Raw genomic sequence first — 18,040 nt, forward strand, 5'->3', positions numbered from 1 at the left:
TTATAACTACGTTACTCCTAACTTCAAAGCTTATATTTGCAGTAGATGTTGGTGAATGCAAAAGATCCACGACTGAGAAAGTGAAACAAGTGAAAGTTAAGTCAGCCCTAAGCCAGGCATTTGTACATCTTTCTCTAAGGCTCGTGGATCATCACAGGAGAGCAGGCAGTATTGAAGAGACAAGATCTATGAAGTGCCACCTTCGGGAATCTAGTCATGACCTCACATCAGCTGGGGCTGGCTGCCATGAGCCTATTGCACTCCCGGTAGCTTATCCCTCACTTTTGTACTATTTGTTACTGATGGTTTCTAGTGGATTTCAGGGTCCAGATGGTTTACGATTCCTTCCTCAGGCACAAACCCTGACAAAGATGTGATCTGACTGTAGAAAACCATATTATGAGCTAACTTATAATAAATATCCTCTGATAGAAAAAAAAAAAACCACACACAAAATACTGAAGTAATGTGACAGAAACTCAAGAGATTGGGACAGAGGAGTCATAACGATCACTTAACCCTGTTTTCACTGTTATCTTTAGTAGCTAAATGCTATATAAACAATGGTGGAGAAAGTAAACTGTTCATCCCCAAAACGAACTGAGTCCTACAACTCTGTCTACCATTCTCCCCTTCCCAGGCCACATGGTTCCACTGGCCATGGCAAGCAGAAGGGCAGTCCTTGTCTTCAGCTGCATACCCACTGGTCAGATTACCAGGCTGTCAGCTCCAAACTCATCCATGATCACACAGATCCTCTTGATTAAATTCAATGGAGCTCAAAAAAGGTACAAATATAGAAAAGGGCTTGTGAGAGTAACAGAGGTGGGAGAAGAATTAGAACAATCAGAATGTACTTTACATATGTATGAAATGACAAAATATGAATTAATTTCCAAATAAAACAAATATACTGAACAAACTATTTAAAAGCTTTTTATTCTTATAAATAGGTTTATTCAAGGGCTTGAATGACACAAATCACAATTTTAGAGTCAAATATCTGCAATTTTTAATATAACAAAATGTAAAACCTTAAAAACACATTTAAAACATGTATTCACATATTTAAAATAAAGATCAAATTCTTTCAGAAAGAATTACTGAAAAAAAATCAGATCATTTTAGAACAACCATTTATTATCAAATGACTCTTTTTTGAAAAATTGAGTTTTAAGCAACTACATCTCTATTTGGTATCAAAGATCTTTGCTTCCTTGTAAATTAATAGGGCTGAAAACAGCAGTCTGTGTTGTATTTTGTGTTCACATAACAAACTGAGGCAGAGATGATACAATGGGAGATGAAAGATTGTCTGCTCTGGAAGAGCCAATTTGTGCCTCACTTGTCTGAGCTAGAAAAGTAGTTAGCATAATTAAATTTTCCATGGCAACTTTTTTCCTAAGATGTTACAAAAGTGAAGGCAGATTACCCTTTTTCCACTCCTTCAATCAACTGCTGCTAAGAGCATGGAGTCTTCCTAGGATGCCTTCTCACAAACCAAACTCAACCAGCTACTTTGTTAAGATTAAACAAATAGTATCTCTCTGCTTAGTTTCTCTTTGTGTGGGGTACACTTAACACAAGAGAACTATGATTCAGTGAGATAGAAGCAGACAGTACAGGCTGTTTCCAAACCTATTCCTACTATCAGAATCAACTCCAAAATCTATGAGGTAAACAATTCCATGGCAGGGTAGGTTGAATTACATCATCTCAGACATAATTATGCAAAAAATGATTTGTTTTTACATTTACCAACACATGTAATTCAGGAAACATTTTCAGTCACAGTATAATAAGCAGGGCTGAGGACATAGCTCAGCTGGTAGAGTAATTGCCTAGCAGGCTTTAAGTCCTTTGTTTGAGTCCCAGCACTGCAGAAACAAGGCATGGTGTAGCATGCCTGGAATCCCAGCAGTCTAGAGGTAGAGGCAAAAGAATCAGGAGTTCAAGGTCATTCTTGGATACGTTGCAAATTCCAGGCTAGCCTGGACTATGAGACCCTTCGTGAAAAAAAAGAAAAAAAAAAAAGGCAATGAACAAAGATGGATAATTATAAATCTTTGCCGTTCAAAACAGGCTCTAAAAAGTTTCTGACACTTTCAGACACATGTAACTTACACAGTAAAGTATGGCGGGAGGTCTGACTAGTACAGGGTGAGGGCCTCACTCCATATTTTCTCTTAATGAAGTCTGAGAGTGAGGCAGAAGAGCAAAAGCTCACAGCTTTATCATGTTCAATGACAAATGGGAAGGACTTCAGAGAGCCACCAGGGATCATGCTGGTCAGCTTCGGCATCTAGATCACAGCATGTGAGTGGCGCAGTGAGAAGCATATGTATCTCACCAGCAGAATGCCATGAGATAAAGACAACCACTGTGACTCTTTTCCTTCTTACTCATCTTCAACAGGACACTGGTCAACACACAGCTCAAACTGAACTGATCAAATTTCTGAATGCAGATCCAGCATAATATTACTTTAAACATATATGTATATCTCCTAACTACTTTTGCTTTAACGGTATCTAAGAAATTAATGGTACAAAGAAATTACCGCTAATTAACATCTCATTGTAAAATAATATACAGATACTACTGGATTACCAAATCATAAAATTTTAGAAATAACTTCCAAATACTATGGAATTTAGTGCAGAGTTCATGGACATATTAAAAATGTCACTAGTATCTAATTTATTATATATTTCTTAAAAACATATTGCCATTGAATTCAAATACATAAAAAGCACCCAAATAAAAGTACACAAATCCTTTCGAGACCTAAACACAACTAAACACAAGATGTTTCTAACTGGTTGAAATTTCATGATTAAAGTATCACAAATCATCAAAACTTACACACTGCTGAATGAGTTTGTATTTTAAATCGGTGTTGAAATCATATCCTATACAGACAGCACATACATAATCAATGTGCATGGGTGTACTAACCAAACAGAAAATAACATCCCGTACAAAGGTGGAAGAGGGGTCAGGATGGCTCAGTATAAAACACAATTTACTTCTAACACTAAGCTGGCTGTGTAATACTCTTCTAAGCTATCTGCTTTCTTCTCGGCTGACAATTGCATTCAACATACATTTAGCCAATATACAATATATGCCGTGTGTATGAACTTTATGGATATATAACAGGGCAGGAACACCTGTTGAAAGAAGACCCGCAGCATGATACTAACTAGAGTTCAGGCTAACACCCTCATCTGCTATTAGGAACAAACAACTGTCCTTCAACAATTTGTCTTTTTATTCTGAAACCAAAACCAAGTATATTTTTTTCTGTAATCTTATTTTAACTTTCTCTATGAAAAATAGTATATACATTATAGTTGTCTTAACTATTTAAAGAAGTTCTAATTGCTTCAAAAATAATAACTCTAATAAACACGATTTTTAAAGTCTGAATACAGTCTGAAATGGATGTAAAATATGTTTACTCTTTAGGAATTATAAATTAAAACTATGAATTCCTTCTTTCCTCTAGACAATTATGACTGGTATAATGTCAAGCCAGTTAATCTCATCCTAGAAATACCTCATACCCTAAGCTAGTCACTAGAAATAAATTACATTATTTATGGTGTGTATTTTATAACAGGATAAACACGGATGACGATGAGAACAATAGTTTCTCTCACAAGTTTATATACTAGGTGTAAAGTATAAAACACTATTTCCACATCACTTAGTGAGATGCAGCCATAAAAGTACCACCATGGAAAGCATAAATGTGAGCAAATACATTGCACCTAAACTCTTATGACATATCTGAAAGTGACAGTCCATGCCTATGGACTTTCACATTGAGTGAACTGCTTATAGTGATTACTGAACCTAAAGCATCTCAGGAAAAAGATTAGGCCTTTTCATGAGACACTTTCAAATATCCTACTGGACTAGCGATAAAGACTGCTGGGCTCCAGCAGGTGATACACATTTCCTACTTTCACCGTTTAGATTTCTAACTTAATTATGTATGGGGGTGGTGGGATTATGTGCAGGTGAGCACAGGTGACAGCAGAAGCCAGAGGCCTACAATCTCCCAGAGGTGGAGCTGAAAGCGGTCATGTGCTACCCTATACAGGGGCTAGGAACCACAGTGCGGTCTCCTGCAAGGGTGGCCCCTGCTTTTAATCCAGGCCTCTTATTGGTTAATAAGTAATCTTGTTAGAAACTCCATTCAGTCTAATAAAAAAGAACTCAGTAATTAAAATAAAAAATTAAAGCATAAATATAATTCACATTTGTATAAGTAAGGATTTCTCCAAGTGAAATGACTTCGCAGAAAGGAGTCTGTTATTTGGAACAACCAAAGGTAAACAACCTGCTGTGTGAAGCTTCTTTCACTCACTCTAAGAAACTTGAGCAGCTTCCAACAAATGACCACCTTCTTGTCATCTGCCCAAGAACAGTAACCAAGCATCTACCGTAAAAGCATCGACACACATCCTTTTCAAACCATGAGAAATAAACAGCACCTTTTAATTCATAGCATTATATTCTGAATCGCCAAGTCCTATATCCAATACTTGAGGGAAATCGGTGTAAAATGCCAGTATCTCCTTCTCTGCCTATAGACCAGCTACAATGCCTCATAATACAGAAGTGACTCAATATTTAAAACTGAAAGAGAAACAGAGCTCTGTCAGGAGTCTCCTTCCATCACATGGGACAAAGGGCTTCCCTCCTTACAGCAGGCTGCTGGAATAAAGCACCCCATCCTTCAGTGTCCTAGACACAAAAGCCCCAAACTAAGCATCAGATAGCCTTTGCTTTCTTCAACTGCACCTGTTTGCAATCCCTGCTTCCTGAACTTAGTTCTCCATGTAATAAATCCATCATGAAGCATAAATGCAGTATGCTTTCTGACCTGATAACAACTCAATCACTGTTACACTTGGGACACACCTTCTAAGTATCACACAAAGCGATGGTCTGTGCTGGCTGACCACTCAGGACTATGTCTATAACTTGCACCCAAGTAGTTTTAAACTTGTATAACATTTACTACATATTTAAAACTCAAAGACAATGTAATCTAACAATAAAGGAAACGTTTTTGTCCTTTTAGGGGTGTGTGTGTGTGTGTGTGTGTGTGTGTGTGTGTGTGTGTGTGTGTGAAGCTCAGAAACTAAGCTAAAAAGTAAGCTCCGTTCACGGTTCCAGGTTTACAGTCACAGCACATGACCAAGCAACAGTGTCTGTAACAAAGTGATAGCTGAATGAATAAACGTTGAATCAAAAGCTAAACAAAGAAAACCATGATCACACCCAGTAGCGCTCCCTAGATTATAAAATAAAGCTAAACCAATGATTCTTTCACCTCTGAGTTGTTCTGGGTTTTTTGGATAATAGGGACAAATGTAAATTACATGACCCCTGCCGTATTTTTGTTGTTGTTTGGTTTTGTTTTTGCCTCGCAATTTAAAGACAAACTCTTACTTTAAAGATCTTAGCAACGGCATCTCTTAAAGTTATTACATCCCACCCCCAAAACGATGTGTACCTGGAACCTATGAATAGGACCTTACTTGACAAAGTTTTATAGATGGAATCTAGGGTCTCCATGTAATGTTACCCTGAATCAGTGGATCCCTAAACCCAACGGCACTGTCTGTACAAGAAGACAGTGGAGACAGCCCTAAGAAGACACAGATAGACTAGAGGCACCTGCCCAAAAATAAGGCCCCTCTAAGCAGTTGCTGGGGTAAGCTGAGCAGGGAAAATGGACTCTCATCTCCTGAGGAAATGAGTCCTGCTAACACTTGAGTTTAGGTGCTGCCTGTAAGTATGTGAGGAAAACTTTCACCGTACAAGGTTTGTGGTCATTTTTTTTTTTTTTTTTGTACATGATCCCTGGGTAACAGAGCAATGTTATTTCAGGAAGATTATCTACAAAAGGTATTATAGTCAATAGTTTATCTTTGGCCTGCATAAACTTCAAATTAGAAATTAGTTCAAATGGCTTCATCACTTCTGTATTCTAAATATAAAAACTTGAGTTCTAGAGAGACACTCCAAAGCCTCTAGTTCATAATTTAACATGTCCGTAAATCTATTCTACGATTGGAGCTATATTTATTGCAATATCTGGGAACTGTACTCAGAAATACATCAGTGTCACTTGTAAATGGTTCTCAAAATCTTTACAAAAGAAAACAGGTAAATTGTTGTAGTGTTACAGAGCTCACCCAGTTCTCTAAATATATACTCAGAGAGAAAAGTTCTCAACACCTGAGGAGCGGAAAGCATCAACACTTCTCAAGAGGACTGTAAGCAACTTTATTAACATTATTCAGGTTTTTAGGCTGGTCTCACACTTAATTATTTTAATTTCCCTGAATTTCCCTAAAAGGAATTCCACTTCTACTTACCCAGTTAATTGTTGTAGACAGTCTTTTAAAATTCAAAAAATTCCTGCCATTACCACATAAACCTTTGAATGTCCTGATTATCTGGCCACTGAAAAGTCTTGTTCAGAAAGATATAGAAGGTCAGAAAATTAACAACTGTATAACAACTCAGTTCACAAACAAGTCTAGATATGGGTGGCAGAGGTATATTAAGCCTATAAATAATGTACGGTAAAATGAAGTAACGGAATTCTAGCAGTTTCTGAGGGACTGTAGAAGTGACTAAGCACACAAAAAACATTAAGTTCCAGAAAACCGACTTTGACTTCAAAGAGTCAGCGATAGCCCAACCAGCAAACAGGTAGGCTGGAACTAATAAATATTTCACAATTTCATGTCTCTGAAATACTCTTTTCCACACATAAAATGTGTAATGCCTATTGTCTGCCAGTAAATACTTATGAACATAAGTGAATTTCCAAACAAAAAACAGTGAGACTAAAGCAATCACAAAAAACTGAACTCTACGTTTCCAAACTAAGCTAAGAAAAGTTTTGACTTTGGTAGGAGAAAGTAGGTGAGGGAAGGAAAAGAAAGTAGTAAATGAAAAAAAGTAGAACAACTGAGGAAAATGAAGACAGGCTTCATGACTACTGCGGTCACCAATAACAATGCCACCATTAACCACCACAAATACGAAGAATGCAAACAGCAGAAGCATATAGGGCCAGGCCAAAAGGAAAAGCGTACTCAGGTGCTTAAACGACAGGGAGTACACCAGAAGGAACTGAAGGACTCTTCTGAGCTCTGAAAATGGTCCTTTAGTGGGGGCAAGCCTCTCTTCCTTCTTCTTTTGTAGCTCAGTTTTCCAAGCTTCACTTAACTTCTGTGCGATGATATGTCCTGCGCAGAAGGCAACCCAGATAATATTGGTCTGACGAAACATGAAGCCACAAAACCCAAGCAAGGCCGACGTCCTGTGATTGCCGTAAAGACACATCAAATAAGCAAAAAGAGTAAAGAAAACAGACCCAGCCTCTGTATAATAAAGGAAGTTAAAAAAATAGAGGGTCGGAAATACTGCTAGGGCTAATGTTGACAAGATTCTCTGGATACTTGAAGAAGCCTTGAAGGAAAAAGAAAAAAAAAAAATTTAGGATAAAATAAACATGCCATTTTTGCTGAATTAATGAACAGCTTTATTTAGACAAGCATTGAAGTTTACACGAACTCTATTCCTGGCTTTGCAACACCACGTATAGAAATACTTTTGGCAATTGTTAGTTACATTAATCAGCTTGGAAACCACTAAAATAATAACGAGGCACAGCTCTTAGTGGCTTAAAATCTTTTAAATCATAGAACATATCATTAGGGGGTCACTGGATGTCAGACACTGGACTAAGGTACACAGGGAATGCAGAGATGACATGTGGACAGATAGATGCATTACCTTGAAATTACATCTCAGGCACCGCTCAACCCTGTAAGAACACCTCTCCAAACCAATATACTAGAGACAACTGAAATGTGCAAACAGCATTAATTACCCTGCCCAACGATCTTCCTTTTTGTTTGATGAAATTACAAGGACTTTTCCTTAAAAAGAAAAATTAGGACTACTCTAAACTCAAATGTCTTCTAGCTTCTCAGACAATTTCAATAAGTGTTCTGAATCCTTTGAACTGTATCCTTCTCTCTATCACACAAAATGAGACCAAGCCAACCCTTTGTTTAAAGTCCTCCTCAGGCCAGGTGTGCTGGCACACACCTTTAATCTCAGCATTTGGAAAGTAGAGGCAGCTCTGTGAAGTCTAGGCCACCCAGACCTGCACAGAAAGTCTGAGGCCAGCCAGGGCTAGATCCTAAGACCGTTTCAATAAATACACAGACAAAGCTCCAAAACAGCTTGCAAATGTGGCGCATTCTACATCTTGCTGCTGCTAAAATTCTTGTGCACTGTAACTGGGTTTACACAAAATGCTAAATAGTGGCAACTGTGTAATTTACAATCATGTAAGTAGAACTATTAAAGAAAATACTGTAAAAATCAAAGTACTGTCACAGGTAAGAACATTTGTGGCTTCGCTCCTATTTCACATCACTGTAACTCATACGCTTATAATTTAAACAGTAATCCCCTTTGCTGATGTTATTTCTATCAAGATTAACCCCTATCTGGGAGCTTTATCCATTCATTAAGGTTCAACACAGGTGCCATTTATGAAGCTCTCACAAAGCCATCCTTCCTCCTTCATTCCTTCAGGCTGTAGCAGTATTTCCCTGCTCCTGTCATGTATCCTGAGTCCTGACATTACCTTATGTCCACTTCCTTTTCATACTCTATACTGCCATAGTTAACACTTACTGAAACGTTACACTGCTACCAGCCTAAGCACCTTCCACTTTACTCTTGATACAAATTCAATGAGACAGAATTTATTATTACTACTTGATATTTAATTTAAATTATTTTAAGCAAGGACATAAACTCAATAAGGGGTAATAGGCTCAAGTTAATATAAGTGGTGGCCAGGACTGAGTTTAAACCCACACAATTTACCTTTAAGACTTGTATTATGAAATCATACCACCCTCAGCTAAAATTCAATTCCACTAAGGAGGACCTAAGTTCCTTAACAAAATACGGAATTAAACTGGTTTCGTTCGCTAATAAACATCTACTTTAGATTTTCGAATAAACTTATTCCAGTATTTAAATGCAAGTATCTTCTACATATAGAGAACTTCCATTTAGCTTTATAAAACATACACAAGTGCTAACTGTTGGGCATTTTCTTCCGTATCTTCTAAAACAAATTCGTTAACTGTAGAGTTGAGTGCACAGAAACCTGCAATAACTTTTCTCTGCACATACCTTGTTTCTGGGTTGTACCTTCCTGAAAAGCAAATACAGTAAATAGAAGTTGCCCACACTGAAGAGAAGATTGACAAATCTGAGCATTCCAATTGAGCAGACAACATGTTCAGACCATCCGAGGATCCAGCTGGCGGGTTTGACCACTCCAACTGACACCAGGTACAGGCCAGGTAACGTAGTAATCATAGGATCCCACTTAAAGAGAAAAGACCCCGTCAATGAAGCAGAAGCAATAACGATTTCATTGATACACATATGTCAAAAAATGGTTTCATGTGTTCCGATAATGAAGGACTTGGAGAGGATATCTGTGACACAATTAAATAAATCCTTTTAAGATTTAGCGTGTGTGCCCACACACCCGAGTGTATTATGTGCAACACAGGCGTGCAGGTGCCTGCAGAAGCCAGAAGGCACCAATGGGTCCTCTGGAACTGGAGCTACAGATGGTTATGAGCAGCTCAGGGTGGGTGCAGGGAAGTCTTCTGCCTAAACGAGCGGGAGCGCTCAACCACTGAGCTACCCTGCCCCAACCCCATTTTGAGAAAGTTTTGCTCCCTGTCTCAAGCCTGTTTGCAATCATTAAAGTATCAACAACCAATAGACAGCAAGATAGATGTCACAGGCCCCAATTTTACAATGAGTGCAAACAATAATTGTTGGAACCCTGGTGGATCTTAAGGTACTGAAGTATTCAGAAAGGCTGCATTACACGATTTCTAATCACAAAAGCCAGTGTGGGATGTACGCTTAGTCTTGCTTTACATCTTGCAACACATCCTGTATTACACTATAATTACTATTATTTTGCAGACCCTTAAAATGGCAAAGATTATCAGCAGCAGCAGCAGCAAGAAGTCAGGCTTTTCTTCAAGAGCAGTTTCAGAGCAGTTCCCCATAATGTGTTCGTGTGAGAAGGGATCTTTGTATTATGTATGTATTATCTTATGTATTATCTTTGTATTATGTATGTATACCAAGTATATATATTTAAATGATGCAATGACTCGTTGCCAGTTTATCTAGACAACATTAAGTTTCTAAAAACACTAAAGAATGAAGTTAGAATAAGACTATCACTATTTGGCGGTCTAAGATCCTCCATTGCACGTCCAAAATACGGAGTTGAAAACCTCCTAAGTAAGCTTCAGGTGTTTTTCTGCATTTTCATGTTTCTAGTCCTACGACTTGGAAAGACAAACTGGTCAACTGCCAAGAGGAGCTACAATTCGGTGTCCCCATTTCCCGCGTCACCTGCGTTAGGTACAGTCATTACCCACTTTCTTTCACGTTTTGAATCCGGGAGGGAGGACGGGGGAGAGGAAAGGGCACAGGTTGGGAGGAGTCTGTCCCGGGGCAGCGGGGACCAACCTGCGACAGGGAGAAGCGGCCCTCACAGTAGCGCTGCGCCTGCGGCAGGTGGAAGATCTCGTCCATGTACGGCTCACGCAGTGCGCGGCTGAAGGCGGAGAAGAGCAGGCAGGACACGAGGAAGGTGCAGCTCAGGGCGGCCGAGAAGTAGTAGCCCTCCAGCTGCGCCATGGCGCGCGGCCGCGTCCCGGGCCCAGCCCTGGGCAGCCGAGCGCCAAGCCCGGAACGCGGGCTCAAAAGCCGGCGCGCAAGGCCTGCTGCGGCCGGACGCGGTACGGCAGGGCCGGGACGCAAGGAATGCTGGGAGAGCGCTGGACGGAAGCAGAGGGCCACTGTTTCCGGAGTGAAGCGTTTATGCAACGAACCTGACTGTTTCCCTGTCAATCACTCTGCTCGGAGCGCTCAGAGTGGCCAGAGCCTGAGGGAGGGGCGGGCCTCGGCTCCCTCCGGGCTCTGGTTTAAAAAAACAAAAAGAGGGTCTTGCGCCCTCTGCTGCTCTCCGGAAGGCAGTGGAGGTCCCCCGCTTTCTAATCTCCAAGCTCCCAAATTGCATTTGTTTCCAGTTTTCGCTGTTCTCCACTGCCAGTGAGATGGATGGCTAGAACCTACATTACAGTCCATTTTATACTGTCGTCTCTGGCAGGTAGCGAAGATTGCTGCTTTTTAGATTGAAACAGGCAAACAGCCCTTCGCTGCAGGGCGCCTTCCCCTCTTGAAGAGCCTATTACTTTACAGGACAGCGTTTTCACGAGCCCAAGCATGGTGAGATTGAGTTAGCATTCAGAGTTACTGCGTTTTAAGTGAGGAACACTTCTCTGCGACTATAATTTTGGTTGCCGTGGGTGGTGAATCGCACCTGTGGTCCCATTGCTTGAGAGGCTGAGGCAGGAGGATTGCTCACAGTTCCAGATCAGCCTGAGATACAGTGGGAGATTCGTTTTTAAAAATAAATAAGACTCCCTACGCATCGGCCAATGTTTGGCTGTGAGTCTCAGCGTCTGTTTTGAGGTGCTTCTGGGTAGAGTCTCTCAGAGGACAATTCTGACAGGCTCCTGTCCGAAAGCTTAGCAGAGTATGATTGGCACTCTCCCATAGGGTGGATCTTTGGTTGGGCCAGGCATTGGTTGGGCAATTGGTAGGGAGTCTTGTGGAAAAGTGGGAGGAAAGAAGAAAGGACCTGGAGGTGACAGGAGTTTCACAAGAAAACCAACAGAGCCAACTTACCGGGGCTCAGAGGGACTTACTGAGACTAAAGCATCAACCAGGGACCATGCAAGAACTGGACCTAGGCTCCCTACAAAGACATAGCAGATGGGCAGCTTAGGCTTCATGTGGGCCCTTTAGTAAAGGAAGTGGGGACTGCATTGGACAAGGACTGGCTTGACAGCTTTTTTATCACCTCTCCCTGGCGGGACTGCCTTGCCAGGCCATAGAGAAAGAGTACATGCTCAGTCCTGATGCAGCTTGATGAGCTGGGATGACTGGGAAAGGGAGCTCACCTATTCCGAATAGGTCAGTGTGGGTACGGGGTGGGGGACTGGGAGGGGAGGAAGGATGGGGCTATAACCAGGATATAAAGTGAATAAAAAATAAATTAATTAAAACAATGAAATAGTCGTTAATATCTATCTCTGTTGTAGCGTGTTCCCCTAATGTGTGACTTTAAGCATCTCAGTGTGTAGTACTATGGCGCATGTTTGCATGAGGTCTCAAAATGGCGTTGGCATGTGTAGAGTTGTAGGCTAGGTAGATTTCACATAATCCCTTTATTGTGAGATTGGAGTTGAGGCAGAAGAGTGAAGGTATTTGAAGAAAGCTGAAGATGTATGGCTTGAGCATGGCTGGTGATGTTTCGTAGGAAAAGACCTCTGCTAACCTCAGGTTGCTCTTGGCAGCAATATGTCATAAAGCAGCTGAGATTTGCTTTAAGTTCTTTGAGACGTGGCTAATTCGGCCAGTCCATGGAAAGTTCCTCAAACGAAACTGGGTGTACTACTATTCCCCCTTTACTAATAAAGATAACTGGAATTAATTATGTCGGGTTTCTTGAGGACATGTTATTTCCCTCTCCTCCACCCTTTATCTCCCCTTTGATTACTGAGTCCATGTTACAGTTACCAATTTGAGACCATTTCTAGATAATTTAGCCTACAACTGACTTCAGACCCAGATTGCTTGCTCAACCATGACCATGCATACAATCATGATAATACGTACCATAGAATCTTCTGGGCTTTGCTAGACATAATGGGTGAATTTTGAAGGGAATAGCACAGGGCTAGCTTTTTGGTTTAGTTGTTGTTGTTTATGTTTTGTTTTTGTGTTTATTTGTTTTGGTTTCCCAAGACAGGGTTTCTCTGTGTAGCCTTGGCTGTTCTGAACTCAATTTGTAGACTGCTGGCCTCCAACTCACAGAGACCCACCTACATCTGCCTCCTCTGAGTGCTGGGATTACAGGTGTGTGCCACCTTGCCAGGTTTAGGGTTACTTTTTTATGCTACATATTCTCATCAGAATAATCACCACCAAGAACTCAGTTAGACATCCTTTTCCTTATAGATGTGTTCTCTTCTTAGTTAAGTGGAACATTTCAAGAAAATAAGATTTCAGAACTGTTGAGTACCTTTTCTAATGATTTATTTTAGTTTGTTTTATGGTACAAAATGAAGCTAGGTAATATACCTAAAATTATATAGAAAATGGCTGTTTAGGAGAGGGGTGGAAATTAGACTAAGAGTTGTAACTTTAGTCTTATAGTTTATAATTATAATTTCTACTGAAATGAATGCTTTTCAGCATTTGCAGTTTAAGTTTCCATCTCACTTCTGTTCCCATCAGCCAAGTTAAATAATGTAAATTTCATTAGAAAAGAAAAGTTCACGCCTAGAGGCAGTTACTGGATGATGGAAAAAAAGGACTTTTTTTGTTTTGTTGTTGTTGTTACCACTGGTAATTTGCCCTCTTCAGAAGTCCTCCAGGGAGAAAACCAAAATAAGGCCATTGGTTTGAAAAGTTCACTTTGCAGACAGATTATGTTCTAGAGAGCATTGTAAACACACAACAGTAGAGCAGCACACTGTCAAAACACAGAGCAGCCATTTCCAGATGCAAGGAACTGTGAGCAGAGGTTCGTTCACTCTTTTAAAACTACAAACTGATGGTGTTTCTGTCACTGTGATTTTGGGTTGTGACACTGAGGACTTACACAGATTCTCAAATAGGCAGGCACAGAGAGAGAGCCATGACTATGTAACTTCCAACATGCCTGACTTCTTTCTCAGCCTCCTGATCTGAGACTAAAGCCTGGCAGCTTTTTCTGCCACTCTTAAGGACCCAGTCCCTTATGTACCAGTCTGAGACGTTAAGGTCCTGAAAAAGTTCAAGATCAAATAAGGACATGTTTGCTCCAAACTTGGGGGCCTATCAGCTTCCCTCTGTCCTGACTGACCACTCCTAAATTCGGGGAGTAAGACTTTCCGAAGACCATTAAAACCCTCAACTTTCAAGGAGAGATCTGTCTGTGGCTTCTCCTCTAAAGGAAACTTCCCACTCCCAAACCAGGACCATTAGACAGGCCCAAGACTTATTAAAAGAAACCTATTCCTCACTGAATTCTAGAAAGTAGCCAACCACTGCCACGTTTCGCACCCAGTCGTAAGGCCTCAAAACCAGGCAATTTGACTTAATTATCCACCCTGTCATTTGTCACAATAAAGAGCAGTTACACGGCCTGGTGAAGCAAGCCACACACACCACCACCCCACTGCCAAAACCAATTCTCAGACCCTGCAAGGTGCCTTCTCTTGTCCCCTCTAGTACTTCAGGTTTACCTGTGCCCCTGAAAACCAATAAAGTCTGCTCTTGCCACTTTGGGATCAAAATGAGTCTATTCTCTCATTTCCCTACAATAGCTCATTTCTTATTTTTTGCACTACCACCCTCTTCTGCTTTACAGAGGGTCATTATTTTTGTGGGACGTGTGTGGACGTGGTTGTGTGTTTCCTCACCCTAATAATCTTTTCTTTATGTACCGATTCTGTTTGATGCTTTCTTCTGTCTAGGAGTTCCCTGCCTTTTAACTCTTTTACTAGCAAATAAAATGAGCCTACTTAAGACTCCTAGATGGTAAGAAACACTTTTTGATAAACTACAAACAGTTTTCTAAACTCTGCCTCTAAATCAAGACATCCCATTAAAATAGCTGCTTCTAGGGTTTTAATGAAGTGCATTGTATCTTCTTAGACCCATTTTTAGAAACTGATAGTCCTTAACATTCAACTTTATTTTGTTTTGTTTAGTTAGTGCTTTTGATAGGTGTTTATTTTTGAAAAGGAGTCATCAATAACGTGATGAATTCTATCATTATTAAATGTCAAACTATTTGAGGCTTGTTACCTAAATTATGGCATTAGGTATTGTTAAAAACAATAATTTTTGCTGAATTCTAAGGATGGATATTGTTAGCAAGATGTAAAACTTTGGTTGAAAACAGTTGAGCTTTTTTTTTCATTTATCACTGCCATATGAATTTATGTATCCTAATAATTAAGAGAGTTTAGTAAACAAAAATGAGCTTATTTCTGAATAAAAGCTCTACAAAACCTGAACTTGTGAGTGAAAAATATAAGTGATTTTTACACCAAAGCATTGTCCAAAGACATCCTGCCTCTTACTGTCCTTTTTTCCTTATTGATGAATCAAGCTTTGGCTAATTGATAGTGACAGTGCTGTTTTACTTAGTGGGGACTACAACCTGAGTCAATGTCTTACACAGTAGCCTCCAAAATGTAATCTTTGACTTCAAATAAATCCTGGGTTTCATGTGTTGTCACTGGGAAATAAGCAAACAGAAAGTTTAGACGAAAGGAAACAGGCACTGAATTTTAGTTCAAAATGGTGTGGATTCCCTGCAGAGATCACTTAGAACACAGTCCGTGAGCTGATTGAAAGTCTTTATTGCAGCCAGCTTGTGACTACACCTAGCTATTTGGAACCCAAGTGCAGTCCTGAACCTTTCTCAGAATCCATATTTAAGCAAGAAAGCCACTTTCTGGCTAGAAAGACCTCAAGGTTCCATTCCCACAGCTGCAAGCTAAGAGGAAAGTCACAAAAGCCAAAATGTGGGGTTAGCAAAAATAGCAAGGTCAGGGTGACCACTGCAAAGAATCTGAATCATTGAGTTGCTGTTTCTCCTAAAATTGTTTTTCTCAGGTTCCCCCTTCCAAGTACTGGCACTTTACTCTGTAAGACAAAGTTCATTCAAGGTATCAAAATGGAGTCACTATGGTCAACTTACAGCCCTTGTCACAAAAAGTCTTAGCAAGTATTTCACAGAGAATATTGAAGCTATGGTGAGGAGGACATCATCCTGATTTTCCAGAAAAGTTATAGTTTTCAAACAGTGATGGCTAGTTATCTACAAAGTTACATTGTACATGAAAAGCAACACTAGCAGCCCACTGTTACAAAATCAAGCCATGAAGCCAGTGCTTTGGAACTCATGAAACAGAAGGTCAGGACTAGAACCAAAATAACCAATGTTAAACTGTTCACTTAATAATTATGGGGTTGGAGACATGGTTTGGTAGCTAAGATGCTTCCTGTACAAGAATGAAGACTTGAGTTTACCAACAGCTGAAAGGAAGAAGGGGAGGAGAGGAAGAAGGACGGGGAGGAGAGGAAGGAGGAGGAGGAGGAGGAAGAAGAAGAAGGAGGAGGAGGAGAGGAAGAAGGAAGAAGAGGAGGAGAGGAGAAAAAGGAGGAGGAGGAGGAAGAAGAAGGAGGAGGAGGGGGAGAGGAGGAGGAGGAGGAGGAGGAGGAGGAGGAGGAGGAGGAGAAATAATGCAGGAATGGTGGTCATGCCTGTAATCCTAGCAGAAGAATCCTGAGGTTTCACTAGCCATCTAGTTCAGTGAAATTAGTAAACTCTAGATCAGTGTTTCTCAACCTCTAGGCTGCAACCCCTTTGGGGGACCCAACGGCCCTTTCACAGTCATCACATACTAGATATATATCACATAGTTACATTACAATTCATAACAGTAGCAAAATTACAGTTATGAAGTAGCACCAAAAATAATTTCATGATTGGTGGTCACCACAACATGAGGAACTGTATTAAAGGGTCTCAGCATTAAGAAGGTTGAGAACCACTGCTCTAGATCATTGAAAGACCTGTCTCAAAAAAATTAAGGTGAGGAGCAGTAGAGGAAGACACCATCAATGTCTGTCCTCCACAAGCAGGCACACTCTCGTGCTTACACACCTGCACACAAATGACACGCGCATGAACACAACACTCCACACACAAACCATTTATGACTGTGTTATTCTATCTGAACCTAGTGCATGTGAATTTCCACAGTAGTTCTTGCTTTTCTGATGTCCATGCTTCCTTACTTCCTGTGATAATCTTGTTCATATATGTTCCTTCCTGTTCCATCATGTGGTGGAATGTGTCTTTTCTGGGTCTTTATCTGCTGGTTTTCCTGTTCCACAAAGCAAAGTGCCTTCTTTCCCCAAGAAGTGAAAGAGTTAGATTTCAAATATAGTTTAGTATTTTTCACCAGATTATTCATATTCTGATATATTTTTCCCCTCAGACTATCTCTATATAAAGTGAAAGTGCTTTTTCATGCTGTCACTGCCTATAGTAGATGAGAAACATTCACAAAACATAAACTTTGTGAAGTTTTTTATTTTTATTTTTTGAAGGTTTTTTTTTTTTTTTTTTTTTGCATTTAATGAATGTAGAACTTGAGTGTGTCATGGGCTGATACACTAGTATTAAAAGAGCCTGACCACTATACTGGTGAAGTTTCTGACCCATGTAAACACCGAAGTGAGAAATGAGACGGGACAATGACCTAATTTTAATTTATAAATGACTTACATTTTAACAGACACAACGATACAGCCCAATTTGAAAATCTCAGAGTTAGAACTGGGTTTGGCCATTCAAATTTAAAGACTGAAAAACCTAGGTTTAGCCAAACTGATGTACGAGGGTAGTGGGGGAAAGGAGACAGACCTGTCCTTAAGTTTTAGAAGGGGACAAAACATGCAAACATCTTGAAATCTAGTGATCTGGTGCCCCGTGTGGGTTAAAAAGATTGGAACACATTTTAAATATTATTCTTCAGCTATTTTCATGCACTGGGTATAGGGTAAGCAGAGATGACATGAGTTTCCATTAATAAAATTTAAGTTCAAGTACCTAGTACATATTTTCTTTCACAGGCAGATCCCACACTTGGGGAAATTCCCTAATTTGTGTCCTTTTCTTTCTTTCTTTCTTTCTTTCTTTCTTTCTTTCTTTCTTTTTCTTGTTTTGCTTTATATTCTTTATCTGAACAAGATGCCAGACTATGTTAAATAACTTATATTTATTTAATACAATAAAGCTAAA

The 18,040-nt window shown here is 40.0% G+C and overlaps 1 protein-coding gene across 1 annotated transcript; it reads right to left on the reverse strand.

Moving 5' to 3' along the window:
• Positions 1-919: 919 nt before the first annotated feature.
• On the reverse strand, positions 920-10,921 carry Alg10 (ALG10 alpha-1,2-glucosyltransferase). The gene is made up of 3 exons (XM_055627029.1): positions 10,633-10,921; positions 9,259-9,456; positions 920-7,506 (listed from the first exon to the last, which is right to left on the reverse strand). Exons 1-3 carry the CDS (start codon positions 10,801-10,803, stop codon positions 6,451-6,453), a joined length of 1,425 nt encoding a protein of 474 aa, XP_055483004.1. The 5' UTR covers positions 10,804-10,921; the 3' UTR covers positions 920-6,450.
• Positions 10,922-18,040: the final 7,119 nt, after the last annotated feature.

This window comes from Psammomys obesus, unplaced genomic scaffold, assembly GCF_907164565.1.
Source record: "Psammomys obesus unplaced genomic scaffold, mPsaObe1.curated_primary_1811, whole genome shotgun sequence".
Taxonomy (NCBI): domain Eukaryota; kingdom Metazoa; phylum Chordata; class Mammalia; order Rodentia; family Muridae; genus Psammomys; species Psammomys obesus.

Bases quoted from the DNA above. Each gene is read 5' to 3' on its own strand.
- Alg10 (XM_055627029.1), bottom strand. From the start codon at position 10,803: ATGGCGCAGCTGGAGGGCTACTACTTCTCGGCCGCCCTGAGCTGCACC. The intron at 9,457-10,632 runs GTTGGTCCCCGC...TTTCTCTTTAAG, and splicing joins GCCGCTTCTCCCTGTCGCAG to TGGGATCCTATGATTACTAC. The intron at 7,507-9,258 runs GTATGTGCAGAG...TTTTCCTTCAAG, and splicing joins AGGTACAACCCAGAAACAAG to GCTTCTTCAAGTATCCAGAG.